We start from the raw sequence: 26,772 nt of genomic DNA on the forward strand, positions 1-26,772 counted from the left end.
CTGATGAGTACAACAATAGGATCATGATTTCTGTAGCAGATGTAAGCTGGCAGTGTTCACAGTAAGGTAGGTGCATATTTTAAGATGTGAGTATAATTGGTTATTACTTTAAACCACGCATATACAGCTTGCAGTTAGTTTAGGAAGTAGTCTTATTGCAGGTTATTGTTTTGCTCTGGGATAATGTGGCATATTTGAAACATTTTCTTTTATTCCTACACAGTACTTCCCACCAATCAGGGGTCATACTGTGCTCTGCAAGGGTAAAGTTTGAGCTTGAATGACCAAAGCACCTGACAGGTCATGGTTGCTTTAACAGATGATTTAAAGAAACATCTGGACTCCATTTGGATTATTTCACTTATTTGTAGTTTGTGATGGAACTTAGTGACTTCACATTAGACCTCCATCTAGCACATTAAAAGCTGTCCTTTTGATTTCAAAAAGACATTTAATTGAATATTCCGTTACTTCACGTGACACAGAAATCAGCAGCTTGGAAATAGCTATTTAGCTTAGAAATATTGAAGATATGATGTAGTGTAGACTTTTACATTTCTTTTAATTGCTTTAAAACCTTTTAAAAAATAAACTCTTCAAGAGTTTTTATAACCTCTAGTCTTAATAGTAATTAGACTATTGATCAATTAACTGATAAGCAGTTTCATGGCCAGGTGAGTCTGTTCATTCAGTGTTAGACAACAAATTAAGCAAAAGCTCCAAGTGTTGAAATTTGGTAATTGTTTACTGGAGCACCATCTTAAATGGAAGTGGGTTGGCATTTATCTAGCACTTATTGAGTCTTTACTGACCACTCACAGCCAAATGTAACTATCCAGTCATACAATATTTCATTCTATGCACACTGCAAGCATTTCATCTACCTCTCATCCAGCAAAAGAAAAGTCCAAAGTTAGGGTTCAAGCAAGAACCTTGCTGCAAGGCGACAGTGGTAACCTTTTGCATTCCCATTACAAGAGATAATAAATCAGATAAATCAGAAAGATACCGAACGTTTAGCTACAGCTTAACCAAAATTCTGCTGTATTCTTAAGAAGAAGGAATGCACTGGTTAGCTCACCAACTGAACTGGAGGCAGTAAAGTTTGTCAGGGTGTAACTGGTTATCTTCCATCACTGGTGCTTTTAGAGGTATAAATGAGACAAAACCAAATGCAGTAAGCCAGAGTGCAGATATCTATATGCTGCGGCCACACTTTGCAACACTTCTAACAGCTTAACAAATATCAATAAAAACACAAACTGCTTGTTTGCAGGTTGTCACATAGTGTAGAAAAAACTGAGCAACCTTACTTACATTTGAGAAAGATGTAAGGGAGACAGGCCAGGAGAGGAAGAAGAGAGGTTATATTTAAAGGTTAGGACCGCAGGAAGACCCTGAAATAATATGTATGTGCATTTGTTGTGAAGCACATCAACTCTAAATGCTTTACGCCCTATGTGGAGCATAGACTGCATATACATATTAGACAGATGTGATGACATTTAGATAAATGTAGCAGGACTGACTGTATCAGTGCATTACACAAACAGAGATACATGCTAATAAGGCAAACAAGTGTGTTAAAAATTGTCCTCCTCCTCGTCTTTGCAGCCTAAAGAAGACAAAGGGGGGAAAAATAGAATGTAAGGAGACTTAACCATCCCCCACAGTAGTTATCGCACAGTCTTTAATTGAAATTGTGTGTCTGAGACAATAAAAGTTGGAGTTCAGTTCTTTTTGTCCAGCCAGGCAGCAGGATGTGCAGTCATTGCTTTTGTTTAGGGAGACATTTTTAGAAGCCCAGAGAGACAAAACAATGTGTACAACGTCATTAGAGTGGAATATGGGATAGGGTGACCCACTCACTGAGGCACACAGCGACAATGCAGGATCACACATGTGCGTACTGCACCCGTGCTGTAGAACGTCACTCTCAGAAACATAAAAAAGAAAGAAAGAAAATAACTCATCCAACTTGCAACTGCGGATTTCACCAGACACAGTTGGTGAAATGCACTGAACAAAGTTATCACGACTGACGGGCAAACATCAATGTGCGCAAAAGCATATTGTGATAGATTTCCTGCTCTGCTCTTTACCCCCTCTTTACCGTGTGTGGTCCCTATATTTAGCCCGACCAACCAACGCAGGCAGGAAACCTAAGTTGGGAAAGAATTGAAGGAAGTCTAGTGGCCATTTAGACAAACAAAAACAGACTGAGATCAGTGCTGGTTGAATACACACTATAACTGTATGCAGCTGAGACGAAGGGCTTTACAAAGATAGAGAAGCAAGCTGAAGAAAGGGCTGGACGATACTTTAACGGAGCTCTGACAGCTGGAGCGCTGCTCTGGTTTTAGCAGCAACCTTTTCAGTCCAGGTGGATTTTAATATTAATGCTCATTTGAACAGACTAAAAGGTGTATCTGTTCACGGACATGTTTAAAAGGCAGATCCATGAGATGTTCTGGTAGACCCTGACAGAGTCTCAGATGAGGTAAGAAGTTTGTGTGTTGAAACCTGCAGCTAAACTAAAAATTGACTTGAGCTACAAAATTAGGAATCAAGAGTTGAAATGTGAACTCTATTGTGCTTTAATTACATATTATGGCATTTTCCTGGCTGGACTGATGGATACTGATAACATAGCTGGGTCTTTATAGTCTTCAGCTCGTTGTATATCCACACAATATGACAGTCATTTCTGAAACTTACACGGGACTATGACTGACTAACATATGACAAAAGCAACCAGTCACTTCGAAACCTCTATGTGCTCCAGCTGCGTATGTCCATAAACACATGCATCACCTCATCAGAATAATTTTTTCATTGGCTGTCACGGCCACCACACAGATTTGACTGATGGTAATCTGACTCTGTCCCTGGAAGATTTAATGCAGTTGCATTTATTCATAGGGTTACTGGGCTGGCTGCAGCTTTTCAGTACAGTTAGTGTCAGGTTTAATGAGAAACCTCTACTGAGTGCTGCAGGGAACTCACTCCTTTCTGTGAACTGTCCCTGCCTTGTATTGTTACTTATAGTCAAACAGACTCTACGCTTATAAACTTACATCGCATTTAAATGGCAAAACCTGGAAATGAGTAACTCATCAGTCTGTGAGCCACAGGCTTTTAAGGCTACTGTGTGATATTCTTTACTTATCCCTCTGAGGTCTAAGTCATCCTCAGCTCTATCCCTGTGCTAGCAGGATATGTAAGTTTTCTTCTTTTAAAAATTGTTTTCCAAAAACAAAAAAAAAAAAAAAAAAAAAAGAGTCACAGCACAGAAACAGCACTAGTGATAGTTAATAATGATCTTATGGCCTGTCCTATTACACTGCAGTGCAGCATTCAGTACTGCTGATTACATAATTGTACAGCGTCCAAAATAAACCACTGGAATGAAAGGAGATAAGTCATACTCATCTTACTCAATCAAATTTGGGGAGTGTTTCTCACACACCAATGTTAAGCCCTCTTCACACGTTTAGAGATTATCAGTGATGTAGAGACTACAGAAAGTCGATGACACCACGACTTCAAGTAAAAACAGGGAAAATAACACAGTTGGGATACTTAGGATACTGCTGATTGACATTTGACTGGGAAGTAAAGACAACCAGAGGCTGGAATGTCAACTACCAACCAACCGATAAGGTGACACGGCACAAGGGAACCACTTTCTATATGAATGTGACCTTAGTCATGGCGCTCCACAGTAGGACTGATAATTTAAGCATTGCACATTACACAGTATTTGCAAACACAGCTATGCAGGTTGAGCTATGAAACCAGATGACACAAATCAATTAAAACTATAAAAAAAAAAAAAACCCAAAACACTTTTTTAGATTGCTTTGGAAAACTGTCATCCTGCTCTTCACTCTGATTTTTTTTCTTTTTTTACATTTTTATTAAAATGTCAACATAATATGGTATATTTAGTAAAAGCAAGTGACCTCTGATGAAGAGGCCATAATTGCATATGAGCCTGCACAGCTTGAACCTGTGAGAGTGCAGAATAGATTAAATTGCTTTATAACAGATGGAGACTGGAAATGTCTGTTGAGATGCTAAAATGAATTATATGACAAAATAATTCATTTTCCAGTGCACTGCAATCCAGTGCACATCTAACTTGTTAGATCAACACTGCACTGAAATCCGGTGATTGCAATCTTCCAGTGCAATCACTGTGCTTGTGTGTTTAAGGTCACATGGCCGACCGCTGCTCCTCCAGGCTGCTGTGTTTACTAAGAGGAGGAGGAGGTCATAGCGTAGTAAGTGCTACCATGGGAGTCTCTGTGCTTGACAGTCAGTAGGAGCCTGCAGTTATCTCAGTAACAGAAGCTGATCTTTAGCCTGGATGGTTGCTCATATTCAGCTCTTTGAAGGTAAGATCTGGGAGATTTTATTCCCCCTTTCCTATAAATTCTGTTGTAGCAAGAACAAAATGTAACTGCGTGTAGTTTAACTCATGAAAGAATGGGGGGGAAAAGTCAGTTAAATGCATGAAGTAGCTCTGGCTTTGCTATGTATGAACTAGGCTTCAGCGTTCAGCAATTCAGGGTTTTTAAGGCAATGCACCGTCTGTGTGTTCAGAGGTGGCGCTTTTTGTGAGATTACGCCTCTGAACAGTGTCCCTTGATTACACATTTGGCTGCATCATTTTGTGCTAAAGCCAGAGAGATACACAGTGACCTACTGTGGATGGAGAAAAAGCACAAATCAAAGGGTACCGCCGACTGTAACAAGCTGTGAAATCGGGAGCAAAAAAAAAAAAAAAAACACATGACACACAAGTCATTAATGTCTGATACATTGTGAAAGCAGCACATTGCCCACAAGAACACTTTGAAAGTTTCAGAATGGCCAGTTTGTTTTTTGTGAATTATATTGTTAGCAGCAGAAAGCATTAAGACTCAATGCCTGAATTGTGGAGACTTTTGCATTTACTGAATATTTTGACCCTAAATCACTGAGTCACATCCATAACGCAGCACAGTTTAGATCAAGTCAAGACCAACAATTGTGTCCCCTCCCAATGCTGAGGGAGTGAGCTGTGATTAAAAGGGTAACATGTTTATTCCAATGTGTGACAAAGAAAGGCTATTGTTGTTGTGGTGAAGTTATGAAATTATGTTTAACTGCTGACTGAGTTTGCATGAGTTTCCCTCTTGGGGCTCTGGTTTCCTCCCACTTTCCAAAGATATGCGTGGTTTGGACACTAAATTAGCCTGAAGTGTGAATGTTGAAGGCTGAATGCTTGTGTTAGACTAGAGACTTTGTTAGAGTCTGTGGGACATTGAGCAAGGTGTTGTATTTGCAGGTCCAGACTGAAATTGTTCTTAAGGGAAGCTTCCTACAAACACAGTATGTGCTACAAACGTGTACCAACACCTTCGAAATGTATAGTTACCCAGAGGACTGTCACATTTGATCTCTTCAACAGGGAATGAAAAAGAGGTGCTTCCATAGACATGTTTGTGATGCGTGTTAGAATTTTTTATTATTATGTATTCTTAAGTTATCAGTATAAAATGCCACTTTAGCCAGTATTTATCTCACGTCTACTGGAGTGTAAGTTGATATGTTGAGGTTGTTTAGTGCCGTCCAAAAATCATGACGCTTGTTTCTTAATAGGAAAATTAGAAATCGGTGAAATGAAGTATGTGCAAACAAATTCTAATATAGCTTGAACTCTTAGGCAAGCGTTCTAGTAATGCATTCAAGCATTCTTGAGGAGCCAGTCTCTGTGAGGGTGAGCCTAAACTGCTTCAACAATGACGAGATCCAGGCTCTCCATTCCCAAACTGATATCGCTCCATTGTGTGCGTTTTGTGGCCACTCAGAGTCTTTTCAGATGGTATTGCACAGTGACTCCAAATCTGATGGTGCTGTACAAAAATCCCCAACACTGATCCAAAACAGCACAGCGCTTTTGTGTTTTATAGATGTAGACACCGACTGTTGTGTCTCTCGCCTGACCTGTAGGAAAGTACTTTGTCACCAGTTTGTGAAGAAGAGGTAAAAGGTAAATTGGCTGGTGGTGCCTTTCTACGGATGTGAGCACTCCATTTGAACCAAAAACGCAAACTTTTCATTAATCACTCCATAAATCCTGCTAACATTGATTTTCAGCACATTTGCTCCTTGGTTCAGTCCTGACGGTCACCCTTCCATTGAAACCATTTGTGATGAGGCTGGTGTGTGATGGTACTTCTCCCTCAATTTGAAATATTTGTAACATGTACAGAATCACCTCTAACCAAGTACACTTGGGCATGCAGACTCAAGGATCGAACCACGACCCTTCCATTTAGTAGGTGACCTGCTCTGCCACCTGAGACAAAAAAGTGCCCCAAAAGTTACTCATTTGCTTAGAAAGTCAAAAGCTTAGCAAATACATCTGACACCAAAAACTAAGACCTTTAAGAACTCCAGAACCTTACCAACATGCTACATCACGGAAAAATAAGACACATTGGTGGGAAACGCCACCATATTGATCAGGAGCTGAAAGCCATTATAAAGAGCCCAAAGATGCAATTAGTGTCCTTTGGTCAACCGATTATTCCAAACAGGTGTGAATGTGAACTTGAATGGTTGTCTGCAGCTCTGTGTTAGCCCTACAACAGATTGGTGACCTTTGTGGATCTTTCAGAAACAAATAGTCTCCTGTTCATGTCACCTGGGTGAACAAGGATTTATCAAAGCTGTCAGCATAGAGAGAAATGCTTTGCAAGCACCAGCAAAGCCAGGAAAGATAAATAATATACCATCCATATTATCCAGGGTTGAACATGAACACATACTTCATTCCCAAAGAGACTTAAATCATTTGGCAGGAATGTGTAATATGATGTGAAGTGTATCTCTATAAAGCAGTTCACAGACTGGTCACTGAAAACATGAGCATGTGTCACAATCAGTGGAAGCTGACTGTGTGTAGAGAGACGCAAATGCAGACTGAAAATGGAGCGTGAAATGTGACTTGAACAAAAAGTGGGCTGTTGTGGCTCATAAGAGTACACAAAGCAAAGGCAAGCGGGGCGAAAACTAAACTAGAACCTGAACTGGAAAAACTAAACTAGGATTACTGTGACAAAAACATGAATTCAGAACATGTGCATGCAGGAAACTGAGAATGAACATGCATTACCTTAAACTTGACGCAATATGAAGGAACGACCACAACCTGACAGAGTCTGAATGAAACACACAGACTAAATACACAAAGGAGGTGATCAGAGGAAGTGGAAACACCTGGGGAAACAGCTGACACAAATGAACATAATGACATCAGAGGGGAAGAGTAAAGCTAAACACATTGAACTAAGAAACACAAGACTTTCAAAATAAAACAGGAAACTTGGAGAGACGTAGACATGACAACACAGGCTTGACAACATGAAACACGTGGACAAGAAATACATAACAACTAGCACAGAAGGCCTGAGTGAAACTAAAATTCACTGCCAATTAATAATAATCCAACATTCCACATTATCTTCAACATATAACGAAAGAGATCAAAACAACTGAAAGTGCTGGATCACAGACCCAGCCCCTGATAAGTATGTGTGTACACCATTGCATGTATTATGTTTTGCATATTGCACATAGTCTAAGGAGCTTGGAAAGAAAAGCGTCTGGCAGAATTTTCCACACCAAGACTAAAGCTCTGACATTTAATGAGTGATGTCACACTTGATTTGGTTTGTTGAGGTGCCGAGCTACTTGGAAAATCAGTATCGTAGGCAGCCAACTACGTCATTTAGACAGCTGAATAAGGATCAGCAGTGCATCATGGGAGATGGGGCCTCTGGTGGTTCTGACCTTGTTAATGGCTAAGCATGTCATCACCTTGGTGAAGCAAAAAAAGACATCCCTTGCAAACATCTAATTTATACAGAGACTTGCGTCAACATCAGCATTCTGTGTGTCTGTGTTTGCCTGTGTCTGAGTGTACACAGTTGGATAACTTGCCAATAACTAATATAACTGATAGATGTAAAACTACCAATACCCTTAACTATTTATACATTTTCTGAATCAGAAAGGAAGCTACTGATTCAGAAAAATTTAAATTAGAACTTTTTAATTGTTTTACTTATATGAAGACATTTTACCGTGATAAATAAAAAGACCTTTAGTAAGCCACATAAATAGTGTCTGCTGTAGTCTGCTATTATGCAATGAAAAGGAATTCATTCAAATGTGCCATTTGAGATACGTATATGAGAGTCCTGATGCTATTGATGACACACACTCTCTATTTTGGTGTGAATTCTGAAATGCATGTAAAACTACAGTGACACTATTAAGTTATACCCTCAGAGAATGATCACTTTTGGCTTTTTTCAGCTAATTGTGCTAACTGTAGATGCACTGGCTTGTGTAATTCTCAATCCTGACTGCAGCATGTCATATTTTAAATGTCTTCTTATCCAGCAGCAAACACCAGACAAACACGAACACACTGGAGCCTTTAGTAGCTAAAGAGCCAGCAGTCATTTTCACAAACCTTCTAAGAATCGAGCTCATGACATAAACCAGGTCTGGCCTGGGGTCTGCTCTGACCATTAGCATGCTAAAATACCTCACCTATGAGTTGCTTAGGGTATGTCCAGCAGGCATTCTCAGATACTGAAGACACATCAGCTGGCTACTTTCAGTGAGAGGGATTACTCTACTTTCAGTGCCTGCCATTACCCTGCTTCTTGTGCTAAGATTAGACACCTTTCAAAGCTCATTTACCACTGCTCACTTCAAATTTTTGGTCACTACCTATAGTTCAGTTTTATAGGTGAATATGTGAATGTGCATCAACTAGTAAGGTATTCTCACACTCTCCAACACAACCAAAAATCTCTGAATGTGGGAATGCAGGTTTTTCCAAAGTTTGTGGAACCCATAAAGAGCTATAAATCAGAGTGTGTATATGTAACAAAAAAGCACACTAGACTGTTTGGGCCATTTGTCACTCAGTCAGCATTCCACGTCTGCACAGTTGAGCTATGTACTGTTTGAAATTTGGAGGATTCGTGTAGGTTAAAAACCCCTCTTTGTAGCCTGTCTTATGCAAATGGACACAGTAGCAGTAAACCATAAAACAAGAGTTAACCCCCTTCCCCCCTCCAGAAAACTGTTGTATCCTTTGATCAATGATTTGATCAATATTTGTTGGAAACCAAAGGCATTTTTTTTCAATGCAGTTCTTGCTTATTTCATCAGCAAGACATGCAAAACCACATTTCACTCTAACAGTGGTTTTGTGGTTCTACATCTAGAACTTTTCTAAATGCAGTCCATACCTGTAACCCAGTCAAATGATTTGCATCAGTTGATTTCCTCAGTTCCCAAATGCATAGATTGTTGTTAAAAAACAATACTCATACTAGGCTTGATATAATAGATTGTCATGAGATAATCATTCCTCTTTGAGTGATCATGTTGTATGGACTCGGGCGTATGGGACGGCATGGTCATTGGTGAAACCCACTGTTGCTCTTTCATGGAAAAACGAATCGCCTCTGCTCTGTGGATAGTGAGCAAATAGTGAAGGCGATCTTATTGTGCAAGCAAAGTGTGATTAGACTCCCTGCCTTCTTTGCCATGTACAGATTAGCATTAGCACTGGCAATACATCCTCTTCACTTGATCAGAAATTGCTCTTTAAAGCGTGTTCTTTCCTGTCCTACCAGATGTGCTCTCCCTCTAATGACATACTCTCTGTCCTCCTTCCAGCTTGGCGTCATGGGATCATCCACACTGGGGAAGGCAGCGTCTCTTGATGCTCTTTTAAATGAATGCATTCATGGATTTGGTGAGTGACACAGACCATCAGGGGTCCTAAAGGTCCCTTATTCACTGCATTGCAATTAGTTTGTGGTAATTTGCAGAGAATAACTTAGGCAGTCCCTAAATTTATACCATTGTGCAAAAGTGTTGGGACACCCCTAATTTTTGGTGTCTGTTCAATTCTTCATAATTGCATTAATTCTGTATTCAGAAAAACAGTGTATCACCAACATTTTATTTTGAGCTAGGTAAGTGAGAAAGCAGTAAGAATTCAGACTGAAATTTGGGATTTGCTCTTCACAGATGACAGTGGTGACCTGCAGGCTAACCCCCTCCCACGCATTGTGCTGCTGATGCACCGTTGGTATGTTACATCCTCTGAACTGGCGCGAAAACTTCTGATGATATATCCTATCTTGTAGAAATCATGACTCGTTGCTCATACACATTAGTGAAATGGTCCAACAATATATTGAAGTGCTGGCTGAAGCTTGGAGGGCTCATTCACCTTACAGGAAATCTCACCTAAGCTTTTATTTGGTTAATGGTATTCCAGACAGTCTCTTAAATGATATTTGATGCTTTCTGTAAGCAGCTGCATCTCTCTCAGCTGCTCTCTTGGTGTGCCGTGAACATTGATGTAAAATAAGTGGTATTGATCTTAGCTTGGATCAGTGACCTTGGAGTTGCTCAGTAGGTGGTTTGTTGTACTATTAGAGACAAATGGTTGTAATGCAGCTATTTACCTGCTGTAAATTCAAACGCCAACTTCATTCAATTTTGTATAACTACCCTGTTACCAAAGTATATACAGTCATGGTGAAAAGACAGCACATCCACTGCAATTCTAAGGGTGTACGTAAATGGCCTGTATTTATATAGCGCTTTACACATCCAGTCATCCACCCATTCACACACTGGTGAATGGGTGGATGCTACATTGTAGCCACAGCCACCCTGGGGTGGCTGTGGCTACAATGTAGCTGCCAGAGGCTGGCGCTACATTGTAGCGCCAGCCTCTGGCGCCCGGTGGCAATGGGTGAAGTGTCTTGCCCAAGGACACAACGACCGAGACTGTCCAAGCCGGGGCTCGATCCGGCAACCTTCCAATTACAAGGCGAATGCCCAACTCTTGAGCCACGATCGCCCCTTATGTATCAGGACATACTGAAATAAAAAATCATCTGGAACTTGCCAGGATCTAAATTAATTTAAATACATCCCGAAAAGTGTTTTTATGTACTTAACACAAACTAAGGCAAAATACAAATGATATGAAAAATGATTAAGCAGCTTACAGAAGCATGTTTAGCTGCAATGCCTGAAGGCATTATGACTTTTCAGTCTCTTACATAGTTGTGGAGGACTTTTGGAGCACTCGTCTTTAGAAAGTTGCTTCAGTGCACTGACATTCATTTATGCACCCCTTTCTTAAGGTCTTGTCACAGCATTTTGAGGCTGAGGTCTGGACTTTGACTCGGCCATAGCCTTTTCTTTTTTAACTATGTTGTTATAGATCAGACTTTATTTTCTTACTCCAGTAATCAGACACATGGAGAAACCCCCCAACAAGTAACCATCACAATATAACTTCACTAAAACTTCTAACAGACCTTGTGTGTAATGGAGATGTAATGCCAGCCTATTTTAAATTTTTTTAGAGTTTTTTCACAAACACACACACACACACACACACGCACACACACACACACACACACACACGCACGCACGCGCGCGCACGCACGCACGCACGCACGCACACACACCATTGTTGTTGTCTCCTTCCTCTCTTCCCTCTATATCTGTTTTCCTGCTGATCTCCTCCACTTCCTCCTCCTTTCAGGACCTCCTGACAGTCTCCCAGATGAGCCTGGGGAAATTTTATCAGCGAAAGCACTTTTGGGATGTGTCCACTTACTGTAGAAAAAGATTTAACTTTTTTTCATTGTCTAAAACAGAGATTAAATAAATAAAATAATAATGCAGGAATATTTCCTGAATACTCTGTTCTGAGTTGCAGTAGGCCCTGTGCTGTGAGCATCTTCATTTAGATTCATCCCAAACTTTAGGTCATAATTCTCTGTAATTGTTAGCTATTAACCTCCAGATTAGCTTGCATAGAGGGTCTATGTTTATTTTTTTTAGAGCGAAGATGCTTTCTCCGAGCAACCCTTCCAAATAAGCCATACTTATTGAGTCTTTTTGTAAATGCACTGTTGTGAACTTTAATATTTATCATGCTAAGTGAGGTCTGCACAGTCTGGAATTAGTTCTCATGCTTTTGCAGTTTCTCTGAGCAGTGCAATTTGACCTTGCTGGTATGGTCCTGGAAAAACTGATGGGTAACAGTAAATGGACTAGTTCTTATATAGCGCTTTTCTACTCTATCTGAGAACTAGAAGCACTTTATATAACTTGCCTCATTAACCACATATCAGCTCTTTCTACTGAAGTGCATTCCATCTAATGGTCACGCACATTCACACTCTGATGGATGCATTAGAGAGCAGCTGGAGGTTAGTATCTTGCCAATGGATATTTGACATCCAGATTGGAGCAGCCAAGGACAAAACCACCAACCTTCTGATTAGTAAATGACCTGTTCTACCTGCTGAGCTACAGAAATCGATGTCTGGAATGTTTTCTAATTGTTAAAAATCTTTCTTATTGACTTAAATATGCCATGTTACATTAAACCTTAGGAGTGAAGGAAGGTATACTCTAACATGACTTTGTAGAATCATCACCTCTTATGTATGTGCAGGAAAGGTGACCTGTAATGGAGTAATAAGTAATATATGCAGTACTTTTCTCCTTGTACAAAGTAGTTTGTTAAATTACAGTTATGTTACTTTGCAACATGGCCTGTTTTGTTGGTAGGCAACAATATAACACCAAACTCACTGTGCTAACAAGGACATGCACAAGATCTTTCTTTCAATAGTCTATTTAAGTGCTACCCCAAAGCTAACTGACAGCAAAGTGGGTAAAAACAGCCCATAGAGCACTTCACAGAAAAAACGTTGTGATCAAAGTGATTGGTCTAAGAAAGAGTTTGAGCAGAAATGCACAATCCTGCAAACTTCTTCAGTTCTACTTTAAACCTCCCTAAGTATTGGCACACTCCACTTTAGCAACACTCTGTCTCTTGCAGTTAGCTTTGATGTCATGTTTACAGTAAAGCAGTGATTCTCAAACTTTTCACAAGAGTACCACCTCATAAAATATATGGCTCTTAAAGTACCACCCTTATGACCGAAATTAGTATTACTAATGTCCTGGGTCGGCAACACAGTGTTTTCTGTTTGGTATTAATAATCTTTGATTTCTGGATGTGTCTTTGTTAGTTTTGGTTCTGTGTTCCCACTGTTCTGTGTGCCTCTGAGTTTCGTCTGTGGATTTCCTGTTTTACTTTTAGATGGTCTTGTCTCATGTTAGTGTATTCTGCTTTACTTCCTTGTCTTGTCTTGCCCAATTAGTTGCAGCTGTGTTGCCATCTGTTCCCTCATGTTCATGCCTGTGTATATATAGTGTGTGTTTGCCTTTGCTCGTCGTTACTCTGTCTGTGTTACTCGGTGTATCTCTGCATCTCTCTGCCCTACAGTCTCTGTGTCATCACTCTGCGTCCTAATGGTTTCAGGTTAGTTGGTTAGTTGTCCCCAGTTTAGGTTTTGGTAGCTCCTCCGTTCCTGTTTTTGCCATTTTGCCAATCCTGTAAATAAAGCTCACTAAGCTTGAGTGGTAAGTGAGAAATCTTGGGTCCTTACTCTCACACACCACACGACTGCGCTGAGCTACTAGGTGTTTGCCTTTTGCATTCCTAATCCAAGTCAATAAGGCGTCAGGCAGAAGGCTGATGGTAACTGGATGAGATGTCCTGCATAATCCATTAGAGGCAAAGCTTGAGGGCAGCATAGTGACAAGATGGTTAGCACCAATGACTATAGAAAACAGTCATTGGTTAGCACTCTTGCCTTGAAGCAGCTAAGTTTTGGGTTTGCAAAATCACATGGTTAGCTTAACTGGTGATTCTAAATTCCTTAGGTGTGAATTATTGCCTGCCTCTCTGCGTTAGAGGCAACCTGTCCAGAGTGTAACAAACAACCTCTATCTCACACATGCCATTCCAAAAGTAGATGGCGATTCTGTGTTTTTGTACTCAAACAAATTCCTTATTTTGTTGATTTGCTGGTTTTGTTAAATCTTGAAAAATGTCCTTAACTTAAGCCCACGTACCGTAACTGCAGCGGTGACAACTGCCAAAGAACCAGGCTGAAGATTTGTTATTTAATGAGGTAAGTTGGTATTCATACATTCTCCTACATGTCAGACAGTCAAACTTCCTGCATCATACCACCCATCGTAAAGGGGCTTACATGTCATAAATGTCCCGGTCTGTCACACACTAATAAAGGATATACTATAATCTGCATTCGTCCCATGTTTATCTATTTGATGTATAATTTCAAATATGTGTACTTAGGTACTGGATAGTAACATTTCCTGCAGAGTTCAACCTGGACTTGGGTCTGATTAGAATAACAGAGGAGTTCAGAGACGTGGCAGCTCAGCTTGGCTGTGAGGAGCATTTCAAATTCATCGACATCTCAACCATGTAAGACATCAAAGGCACACAGATGTAGCTGAAGAAACTCTTGATATAATCACTCAATTTTAACAAAATGTAACATCTGGGCTGGGTAAAATTTAAAAATAAAATAAATAAAATAATAATAAAATAAAAACTTTTTTATTTAAAGGGGACAATATTTTGGTTATTTCCAGCTCTTTATTTTTACCATCAAAAGGCTACACTGTATGACTTACAGTTCTAAATAATAAAATAATCCAAATTAAGTCACACAACCATGAGATTTAAAGAGTGCACATCTAAAGCTTAAACATGTCAAAGAACTGTTCCGTTGATTCTTATGCTTTTATTCGAGTGGCTAATTGCTTCTCATTTGTTCTTCTTGCAGTCCATCATACGACTGGATGAGAAGGATTACCCAGCGGAAAAAGCAAACCAAAAAAGGGAAGGCCTCCCTGTTGTTTGACCACCTGGAACCCATAGAGCTGGCTGAGCATCTCACCTTCCTGGAATTCAAATCCATCCGAAGGATATCGGTACATTCAACTGTTGAGTGATGGCTGCTTTGTGGCTCAGGGATGGTTCTGGAATTCATTGTCAGCAGAGGATGAATCCTAACACCATTTTAGTGCTCTATATACAAACTTCTCCTTCATAACTATTCTACAGCTACTGTACTAGTGTGGTCAGGGAAAATAAATAGTTTAATTATGACACCACATAGGGACATGTCACCATGAGGAAATCTAAAACTTAAATAGTAAAAAGAAGGCTCACAGGTTTATTAAATACAGATGGCCATATTAGGCTTCTCCTCAATACAGTTTTATTAAAAAATGATCAACATGAAAACAATACATGTGAAATAGTCAAAACCTTGAACAAGAAGGTATTGTGGAACACCATCTATTTATCAATGGCAATACAAAGTAAAAAGGATGGGACATTTCAGAACCGTAGAAGGAGGGTTATAAAGGGGAACACACACACACACACACACGCACGCACGCACGCACGCACGCACGCACGCACGCACGCACGCACACACGCACACACACACACACACACACACACACACCTATGGTGCTATGTAATAAGTGCGATTGTGAAGGAGAGATATCCCCAGGGTTCAAGGTTCTTTATTTGTCACATGCATAGTTATACAAGTATAACACACAGTGAAATGTAGCCTGACATGCTCCTCGACATGTGCAAAAATGGGGGGGGGGGGGGGGGGGGGGGGTGTGTAGAGGAAGAACATTATATATATATACATATAGTATATACACTGGGTGAATGTGCAGTAGTAGCAGCAAGCAGGTGAATTCTGTACATTAATATGAATAGACATCTGACTATTTTATAGGGTAGACAATATAAACATATTTAAAATTAAAGGAATTTGAAATGTACATTGTGCCTTGGTTTAGTGTCTGGAAGAGAGTCCTGTCTCAGTCAATTATAGATGATGTGAGAGGGCGGGTGTGTGTGTTTAGGGCACGGATGGCTTGGGGATAGAAGCTCCTCTTGAGTCTCTCTGTCCTTGCCCGGAAGATGCGGAACCTTCTACCAGATTGCAGAAGTTGGAACAGTTTGTTGCCAGGATGGGACGGGTCCTTCAGTATCTGCGCTGCTCTAGTCCGGCATCTCCTGGTGTAGGTGTCCTGAAGCGGGGGGAGTGCAATCCTGCAGCAGCGTTCTGCTGTACGGATCACTCTCTGGAGAGCTTTTTGGTCCTTCACACAGCTGTTCCCAAACCACGATGTTATGTTCTGTGTGAGGATGCTCTCCACAGCGCCTGTATAGAAAATCCTGAGGATCTTTGGAGAGACCCTGAACTTCCTCAGTTGTCGTAGGTGATACAGGCGTTGCCTAGCCTTTTTGGTCTGGACCTGAATGTGGGCAGCCCATGTCAGGTCTGAGGAGATGTGGACACCAAGATACTTGAAGGACTGCACCCTCTCCACTGGAGCTCCATTGATGATAATAGTCTCTGTGCTGACCCCTTCTGAAGTCCACCACCAGCTCCTTGGTCTTGCTGACGTTCAGCTGGAGGTGGTTGTCCTGGCACCACGATGCCAGATTCTTCACTTCATCCATGTAGGCCGCCTCATCGTTGTTGGAGATGGCACCCAACACCACTGTGTCGTCAGCAAACTTCACAATGGTGTTGGAGCCATGGGTGGCCACACAGTCTGAAGTGTAGAGGGAGTAGAGCAGTGGCGAGAGGACACATCCCTGAGGTGCTCCTGTGTTGATGGTGATACTTTTGGAGAAGCACCTGCCCACCCTCACCACCTGAGTTCTGCCAGTGAGGAAGTCCAACACCCATGCACACAGACGGCTGTTAAGTCCCAGATCCCTCAGCTTTGTGAACAGTCTGCAGGGCACTATTGTGTTAAACGCTGAACTGTAATCAACAAACAGCATTCGCACATAGTTACCCTGTTTCTTGTCCACGTGGCTGAGAGTGGTGTGTAGGACGTGGGCGATGGCATCCTCTGTGGATCTGTTGGATCTGTAGGCGAACTGCAGCGGATCTGTGGTGTCTGGGATGGAGGAGGAGATGATGTTCTACAGCAGCCTCTCAAACACCTTCATTACTACCGAGGTCAGTGCAACTGGCCGGTAATCGTTCAGGGATGAGGGTTTGCTGTTCTTGGGCACAGGGATGATGGTGGATCTTTTGAAGCATGTGGGGACCACAGACTTCGCCAGGGACTCGTTGAAGATGTAAGTGAACACACCTGCTAGCTGGTCAGCACAGCAGCGCAGCAGACGGCCGGTGATGCCGTCTGGCCCCGCCGCTTTCCTTGTGTTCACTCTCCTCAGTGCCGCTCGGACGTCATGCTCCGCGATGCTGGTCACCGGTCTCTCGCTGATGACGTCACTGTCCTCGGTAGTCAGGCGGTAGATAGCATTAGTCGCCTGGCTAACCTCGAAACGGGCGTAGAACTGATTCAGCTCGTTGGTGAATGCAGAGTCAGCGTTGATCAGGGTTGCATTATAATAATAATAATAATAATGGATTGGATTTATATAGCGCTTTTCAAGGCACCCAAAGCGCTTTACAATACCACTATTCATTCACTCTCACATTCATACACTGGTGGAGGCAAGCTACAAGTCATTACTACTGACTGTCCACTCCCAGTCCTATCCAGCAGCAGGGAGAAGTAGGGCTGGGTATCATCACTGACTTCTATTCGATTCGATTCCGATTCAATTTTGACTCAGACAGAGAAGCACAATATAGTAATTCAGCTGGATTCATGCGGTCTAAGATTTCAGGTGCCCAACAGGAACAGTTACACATTCCAGATAAAAACTACTCCAAGTCTATTCAGGAAATGCTGCCAGAGACATTATCAAATGGTAATCAAAAGTCTATAAAAAAAACTATACCAGTGAAATGTGACACTTGTAAAAATGACAAGAGGTGAATGCTGCAGCAAATCATAAATATTGTAATTAAGTGCGCAAAGCAGTGGAAGAAAAATAAAGATTTTAATTCAGCTAACAGATCATCTGCAGAGGAATGGCTTATTTGAAGAGTTTCAGTCAGGTTTCAGAGCTCATCACAGCACAGAAACAGCTTTAGTGAAGGTTACAAATGATCTTCTTATGGCCTCTGACAGTGGACTCATCTCTGTGCTTGTCCTGCTAGACCTCAGTGCAGCGTTCGATACTGTCGACCACTGTTACGCCCCAGTCTAGGGGTACAGGAACGCAACATGAGTTTGAAAAGACTGCCCCGCCCTGGTCCCCAAAACCATACACAGAGGGAAACCCAACGGAAACCAATTTCTTAGTGAATCATGATTTATTTTTCTACACTGCAAAAATGAAGCTCCGGGGTGAACAAAGGCCAAAATAACAAACAAAACAAACTAAGTCAGGAGGAGGTGCTATCTAAAACCCTATGTGAAATCAAACATCAAACAAAAGACAAGCGCTACACCTAACTCCCTAACTGAAATAAACAGGAGAAAACAGTGCAAGGAAAAACAATAAGGCAGCTCACCCCTTCTGTTGCAGTGCTATTTACAATGAAAACTAATGTACACACTATATACAAAACTCAGAAAAGCCGCAAAAATCACAGGCACAAAAATCTCAGGTTTTGGAGGCCAGGGTCAGGTCTGCTGCTGCTGTCAGTGGCTGCCCCAGGACAACTGCTGGTGAGGGATTTGAAGAAGATCACATGGCCAGGGGACCAATCAGCAGCCGTCAGCTCATCATCTCTGGGATCTGCAAAGACTTAAAGGCACAGACAACAACAGCCACCAAAACAGATTATGGACAGGGCCATAACAACCATAATATCCTATTAGAGCGATTAGAACATGCTGTAGGTATTACAGGTACTGCACTGCAGTGGTTTGTATCATATCTATCTAATAGACTCCAATTTGTGCATGTAAATGGAGAGTCCTCTTCACACACTGAGGTTAATTATGGAGTTCCACAGGGTTCAGTGCTAGGACCAATTCTGTTTACATTATACATGCTTCCCTTAGGCAGCATCATTAGAAGACATAGCATACATTTACACTGCTATGCAGATGACACCCAGCTCTATCTGTCCATGAAGCCAGATAACACACACCAATGTGTGCAGGAATGTCTTAAAGACATAAAGACCTGGATGGCTGCTAACTTTCTGCTTCTTAATTCAGATCAAACTGAGGTTATTGTACTCGGCCCTGAAAATCTTAGAAATATGGTATCTAAGCAGATTCTTCCTCTGGATGGCATTACCTTGGCCTCCAGTAACGCTGTGAGGAACCTTGGAGTCATTTCTGACCAGGACATTTCCTTCAACGCACATATTAAACAAATACATAAGACTCCTTTCTTCCATTTGTGCAACATCTCTAAAATTAGAAATATCCTGTCTCAGAGTGACGCTGAAAAACTACTTCATGCATTTATTACTTCCAGGCTGGACGACTGTAATTCATTATTATCAGGATGTCCTAAAAACTCACTGAAAAGCCTTCAGCTAATCCAAAATGCTGCAGCAAGAGTCCTGACAGAGACTAGAAAGAGAGAGCATATTTCTCCTGTTTTGGCTTCCCTTCATTGGCTTCCTGTTAAATCCAGAATTGAATTCAAAATCCTGCTCCTCACATATAAGGTCTTAAATAATCAGGCCCCATCTTATCTTAATGACCTTGTAGTACCATATCACCCTATTAGAGCGCTCCGCTCTCGCTCTGCAGGCCTACTTGTTGTTCCTAGAGTATTTAAAAGTAGAATGGGAGGCAGAGCCTTCAGTTTTCAGGCCCCTCTTCTGTGGAACCAGCTTCCAGTTTCGATTCGGGAGACAGACACTATCTCTACTTTTAAGATTAGGCTTAAAACTTTCCTTTTTGCTAAAGCATATAGTTAGGGCTGGACCAGGTGACCCTGAATCCTCTCTTAGTTATGCTGCAATAGACGTAGGCTGCCGGGGATTCCCATGATGCATTGAGTTTTTCCTTTCCAGTCACCTTTCTCACTCACTGTGTGTTCATAGACCTCTCTGCATTGAATCATATCTGTTATTAACCTCTGTCTCTCTTCCACAGCATGTCTTTCATCCTGTCTTCTTTCTCTCTCCCCAACCGGTCGCAGCAGATGGCCCCGCCCCTCCCTGAGCCTGGTTCTGCCAGAGGTTTCATCCTGTTAAAAGGGAGTTTTTCCTTCCCACTGTCGCCAAAGTGCTTGCTCATAGGGGGTCATATGATTGTTGGGTTTTTCTCTGTATCTATTATTGTACGATCTACTGTACAATATAAAGCGCCTTGAGGCGACTGCTGTTGTGATCCGGCGCTATATAAATAAAATTGAATTCAATTGAATTCAATTAATTCAAGTTAATTGCTTTATCACTGAGCACAATTGCTGCTGCTATTTGTAAATCACTGAATTAATACATGCACATTCCTGCAAAAATCTCTCCAGAGCAGGTTGGATCCACAGAGGTGGCTGTGCTCCAGAGGCAGAGTAGGCCATTCGAAGGGAGGTGCTTCAATCCCTTTGTACGATAGGCTCTTGTTTCCATCCCAAAAATAAGTCTTGACAAAAAACTAAATGTGTGTGTTAATGAGAAATGCTGTATAAAATATTTTGAGAGCTCAAGTTAACCAGAAAGGTGCCCTATAAAAACTAGCCTTTATTCATCCGTTTATACATTAGCAGTAGTAACGTTTGGTAGTAAGAACCGAAAACCCTAAAAGTTACCTGGACAGCCCAAAGGCTTGTTTCATACTCTGGTCAGGAGCAGGTAAGGAGTTTCAGTTTTAAATCACCTTTAAATACCACATTTTCACTGTTTTTGAGGAATTGAGCTTGAACTTGAGGAATAACTGGGGAATAACTTTTACATGTGCAGCCGTATGCAGTTAATTTGGTAAATGTATAAAATATTTCAGTTTCATTCTCCTGCTAATTCACTTTTACACTGCTAGAAATATAGCTACAAGAACACACATACCAGAGTGTCACATTTTACTGATAATTACCATTTCATAATGGCTCCAGAGTATGTGGCCCTCATATGGATCATTTGAGATGGAAGAAGAGTCATATGATCCGTAAAACCCCCCTTTTAGATCGGTAATGACCAACTCTTTCATGTGACCTCGCAGGGAAAACGCAGCTTAGTAAGTTGATAACTAGATTCATGTGACCACTTATCCTGATCGACAAACTAGGGGTAAATGAATCCAGGTAACAAAAACACGCCCTGGGTCTGCTGAACTTGCTTCATAGTACATGGCCCAGGTTATGTATTCAGCATAAGGGATTTGTAACCACTGACCGGAAGGCATCAACCCCAGCAGCTGACTAATTTCCGGCTGTAGCATAAATCTCCAGAGACCTCAATAAAGGAATAGAATAGAATAGAATAGAATTCAACTTTATTGTCATTGCACATGCACAGGTACAGGGCAACGAAATGCAGTTTGCATCCATCCAGAAGTGCTTTAGTGATATAGATATATTACAATATATATTAGCAATAATATAGATATGTGAGTATATTACAGAAATGGGTCTATTATGGTATGTTATAATGTACACGGTATGAAGTATGTTGTGAATATTCTATAACTATAAGTATGTACAGGCTGTAGTGAGTACAAGCTATGTACAGGCTATGAACAGGATATAAATATGAAAAACTATACAGAATATGAAATAAATAACTTTACAGAATCTGAGATATACAGCTATACAGAAATGGGAACTATGCAAGTTGTAAACAGTTGTAGGATTAAAGATTATCGAATGTACAGAATGATTATTTACACAGAGCTATACAGTAGTGCAGTTAAGATAAGTGAGGGTGTAGATAGTTTCTACAGAGGCTATATAAAGTGCTAGTGGTTGTGAGTGGTGGTTCAGTCCATGTTATTATTGTGTGTTTGAGGGTACAGTTGTCCATTGTGGGTGTGTGTATGTTCAGTCCATATGTTAACGTGGGTCAGATGTCAGGAGGCAGAGTTCAGGAGTCTGACAGCTGTGGGGAAGAAGCTGTTCCGGTACCTGGTGGTCTTAGTCCGGAGGCTCCTGTGGCGCCTCCCAGAGGGCAGGAGGGTGAAGAGTCCATGTGATGGGTGACTGGGGTCTTTGATGATTTTCCCAGCCCTTTTCAGACACCGCTTCCTGTAGATGTCTTTTATGGCAGGAAGTGGTGCTCCGGCGATGCGCTGGGCAGTTTTCATGACCCTCTGCAACGCCTTCCGGTCCGAGGCAGAGCAGTTCCTGTACCAGACTGTTATACAGTTGGTCAGGATGCTCTCGATGGTGCAGCGATAGAAGTTCACCAGGATGTCTGAGGACAGGTGGTTCTTCCTCAGAGTCCTCAAGAAGAAGAGGCGCTGGTGAGCCTTCTTGACCAGCTTGGAGCAGTTGGTCGTCCAGGTGAGATCCTCGGAGATGTGGACTCCCAGGAACTTGAAGCTGCTCACACGCTCCACAGCTGTCCCCTTAATGTGGATGGGTGGATGTGGGTCAGCATTCCTCCTGTAGTCCACGATGAGCTCCTTGGTCTTCTCGGTGTTAAGCAGCAGGTTGTTTGTGTCGCACCACTCAGCCAGACGATCCACCTCCTCCCTGTAGGCGGCCTCATCGTTGTCACTGATGAGGCCAATCACCGTGGTGTCATCTGCAAACTTAATGATGGTGTTGGAACCATCAGCAGGTCTGCAGTCGTGGGTGAAGAGGGAGTAGAGGAAAGGGCTCATCACACAGCCTTGTGGTACACCGGTGTTCATTGTGATGGTAGATGAGCAGCGGTTATCCAGCCGGACGTGTTGGGGGCGGTTGGTCAGGAAGTCCAGTAACCATTTGCAGATGAGGGAACTGATGCCCAGGTCTGTCAGTTTCCTGATGAGTTGTGAGGGGTGGATTGTATTGAACGCTGAACTGAAGTCTATAAACAGCATTCTGGCGTAGGTGTTGTTGTTGTCCAGGTGTGAGAGGACAGAGTGCATTGCGATGGAGACTGCATCCTCTGTGCTCCTGTTCTGGCGGTATGCGAATTGGTGGGGGTCCAGGGTGGGGGGGAGACAGGATTTGAAGTGTGCTAGGACCAGCTGCTCTAAGCACTTAGTGATGATGGGGGTGAGTGCTACTGGGCGGTAATCATTGAGGCAAGATGGGTTGGAGTTTTTGGGTATCGGGACGATGGAGGTGGATTTGAAGCAGGCCGGTACCACAGCGTGGGCCAAGGACAGATTGAATATGTCTGTCAGCACTCCTGCAAGCTCCCCAGAACACGCTCTGAGAACACGCCCGGGGATGCCATCAGGGCCTGCAGCCTTGTGGACATTGATCCTGCTCAGCACCGCTCCTACATCGGTGGGGGAGAGAGTCAGAGGTTGGTGGTCGGGCGTCATGTCTGCTTTGGTTGTGGTTGTGGGGTTCCCTCGCTCAAAACGAGCATAAAAGTTGTTGAGCTCGTTGAGGAAGGAGACATCAGAGGATGCGGGGGAGGGTTTGGTGGTCCTGTAGTATTTAGTATTTAGTATTTAGTATTTATTTATTTATTGTCATTGTCAAGAACAATGAAATTGCGTTTGGGGCTTCCATACAACCCAAAAAAAAAGAAGAAAATAATAAATACCCCTTAAAACCCAAGTGTACATATTTAACCCAGTGTGACTCCAATGCAATAAGACAATCCTTAGTCTGTGATGGTCTGGAGTCCTTGCCACATGCGTCGGGGGTTGGAGTTGGAGAAGTGTTCTTCTACCTTCTTTTTGTAATGGTGTTTGGCTTTTTTGATGCCCTTCTTTAGATTAGCCCTGGCTGTGCTGTAGGCGTGTGCATCTCCTGACCTAAAGGCAGTGTTGCGGGCCTTCAGGAGGAGACGAACATCCCGGTTCATCCAAGGCTTCTGGTGACACTGTCTGTGGTTTCGGAGATGTAATCCAGTACAGATGAGGCGTACTGGTCCAGGTCTGTGTGGGTGAACATATTCCAGTCTGTGTTTTTAAATCTGTCCTGGAGCACTGCGTCTGTCCCCTCTGGTCACACTTTAATTGTCCTCACAGCAGGTTTCACACGTTGGATGAGTGGTGAATACCTAGGTGTGAGGAACAGGGAGAGATGGTCCGATTGTCCAATGTGGGGGAGGGGGGTGGCTTTGTAGGCTCCAGCCAGGTTGGAATACACATGGTCTAAAGTCTTGTCTCCTCTGGTGTGGCAGGAGACATGTTGGTGGAATCTGGGGAGGACTGTCTTTAAGTTGGTGTGGTTGAAGTTGCCAGCAACAATAAAAGCAGCCTCGGGGTGTTTATTCTGGTGTTTGTTAATGGCTGCAGAAAGTTCTTTCATGGCCAACCTAGCATTAGCGTCGGGGGGTATATACACGGCAGTGAGTATGATCGAAGTGAGTTCTCTGGGGAGTTAATAAGGTCTGCATTTGACCATTAAAAACTCTGCATTAGGTGAGCAGTGACACTCAGTAGTAGTGGAGTTCATGCACCAAGCATTGTTAATATAAATGCACAAACCTCCACCTCTGGTCTTGCCGGAGTCATCTGCTAGCCTGTCGGCTCGGTGTGTGTGGCGTCCTGCTAACTCGATAGCATTGTCCGGGCAGCTGTTGTTCAGCCATGTTTCGGTGAAAAACATGACATTTGCTGTATCACAACTGTAGGGTGTAACACATCTGTGTCCTCTGTTAGAAATAAACAGCTGGCCACATACCCGGATTAAAACTACTTTAGATTGCACAGAATTCACAGACAGCCAATATACTTTGGTCCACGCAAGACAAAAGACTCCATGAGCAAGAAGAAATTCTGCATGATTGTGTCTTGGGAAAGTTCTACCCATCCCTGACTTCAGAACACAGAATGGCCACACTGGCTACAGAATTAAATCCCTTCTTCAAACAGTTCCATGGGGCCTTTGATCTCAGTGTTTTTGAGAAATGGAATTTATGAAAAATGAAATATAACCTTATCCTTTCAGGACATACATGGGCTCCCAAAACCAGCCCTGATCTGCTGTGCAGTTTTTTGGCTCAAAGCTAATGCTAACTCATGCTATCACAGGTGTCGAACTCCAGGCCTTGAGGGCCGGCGTCCTGCAGGTTTTAGATGTGTCCTTGATCCAACACAGCTGATTTAAATTGCTAAATTACCTCCTTGACATGTCTTGAAGTTCTCCAGAGGCCTGGTAATGAACTAATCAATTGATTCAGGTGTGTTGACCCAGGGTGAGATCTAAAACCTGGCCTAGACATTGGCCCTCGAGGCCTGGAGTTCGACACGCCTGTGCTAGATGGAGAGCTTCTGGAAAGCTAAACATTTGCTGGGATTCCATTCTGCTGTGATGGGCCATCGGCGTCTTATCATCAAACAGCTTAACTGAATTCTACATATCAATATGTGGGAGAAAAGGCTTACACTAGCTGACATATGGTTAGGTGTTTAATAGATTTCCTAGAATAGGACCCAGATTAAAATGTAGGGTGGTAGAGAAGTAGGCAGTTTCAACACTGGTACAAAAACAGTATGTAAAGGATTTTTTTTTTCAGTCTTTGCGTAGGATCTTTTCTGATTCTGTAAGGCAGATACCTGATTTATGTTACTCTGTCATTCCTAGTTCACTGATTACCAGAGCTATGTGATCCATGGCTGTTTGGTGGACAACCTGACTCTGGAGCGCTCCATTGCTTTGTTCAACGGCGTTTCACAATGGGTGCAGCTGATGGTTCTCAGCAAACTCACACCTCAGACCCGTGCAGAGGTCATCACAAAATACATCCATGTGGCACAGGTAAGCCAAGGAGGGCAGGCTCTACGCACAGCTCTTCCAGCTTTCACATAGTATTTCTCTCCAAAACATATAGAAATAACAGGGTGACTCAGCACTGTTACAAAACCATACTATATAATTAAGTTTAAATTCCACATTCCACATAAATTCCAAATCTTAAACTCAAGATTTTTCTTTTGACTAGTCAAACAAATTATCGAGAAAAATGCAACAGTAAAATCTTACAGATTAGAAAAAACCCACTCAGCTAAAGTGGCAAAACAGCATCTTGGCTTTGCTCATTTGCAGTGCAGAGGCTCAGAGATGTTATGATAGCTTTTCCCCTAAACTGCCACCTTAAAGTCTAACATAGTAATACAGGGTTAGGCTACATTTAAAGCCACAGTTTCAGAAGCCAGAAGTTACTTTCAATTTATGTCTTTTTTAATATGCATTTTGGCCTCATAGTTGTTCTAATATAATATTTTTGTATTTATGCAGCAGTCTGCTACTTCCTGAGCCTTGTTCAGCTGGAGGTTTCTTCCTGTTAAAAAAGGAGTTTTTTTCTTTCCACTGTCCTTTGATTTGTCAAGGTTTTCTCTCTGATATTGTACCTTAACAATGTAAAGCACCTTGAGGCAACTGCTTTTTATTGTGTGAATTGAATTAAACTGAACTGAATTAATTTATGCCAGATACATTAAATTATAGCTAAGGCAGTAGATGTGAACTAAACTCTAACTCTGTCACTGAATGATGATTGGATTGGACTGACTGAACCTTAAGAGGCTAACATTTCACATATTTTCATCGTTTTTAAACCATTCAGTGAGCTCCCTATGGATAGTATAGTATATAGAAAGATAGATAGATAGTTTGTATCTAGGGGGAGAGATGGGCCCTGCATAAACAAGTAACCCGTTTAACTCTAAAAGGCACAGTGGTGTTATAGAATGTCCCCTTTTTTTAAAAACAATGATAATTCTTCGTCAACCACATAACTGAAGTATGCCATCTGGAGGATGTAGGCTGAATATCATGCTGCTGTTTCTCTCACACATACCTGACATTTTTTATATGTTGCTGCCATCAAATTCAAAAGAAACTGG

General features: G+C 42.0%; 1 protein-coding gene across 5 annotated transcripts in view; it reads left to right on the top strand.

Moving 5' to 3' along the window:
- Positions 1–26,772, top strand: part of rasgrp3 (RAS guanyl releasing protein 3 (calcium and DAG-regulated)) — a 39,531-nt gene continuing 12,759 nt past the window's right edge. The window contains exons 1-8 of one of the 5 annotated variants that reach the window (XM_080869337.1): positions 2,233–2,500; positions 4,219–4,400; positions 9,757–9,835; positions 10,114–10,216; positions 14,043–14,105; positions 14,294–14,425; positions 14,790–14,937; positions 25,511–25,684. In XM_080869337.1, coding sequence (XP_080725463.1) covers positions 9,766–9,835; positions 10,114–10,216; positions 14,043–14,105; positions 14,294–14,425; positions 14,790–14,937; positions 25,511–25,684 — 690 coding nt within the window. In that variant the 5' untranslated portion in view covers positions 2,233–2,500; positions 4,219–4,400; positions 9,757–9,765. Of the gene's footprint in view, positions 67–2,232; positions 2,501–4,218; positions 4,401–9,756; positions 9,836–10,113; positions 10,217–14,042; positions 14,106–14,293; positions 14,426–14,789; positions 14,938–20,176; positions 20,428–25,510; positions 25,685–26,772 lie in introns of those variants that run through there. The other 4 variants (XM_080869336.1, XM_080869335.1, XM_080869334.1 and 1 more) reach the window with 4 other exon arrangements.

This window comes from Rhamphochromis sp. 'chilingali', assembly GCF_963969265.1.
Source record: "Rhamphochromis sp. 'chilingali' genome assembly, chromosome: 20".
NCBI classification, from domain to species: Eukaryota; Metazoa; Chordata; class Actinopteri; order Cichliformes; family Cichlidae; genus Rhamphochromis; species Rhamphochromis sp. 'chilingali'.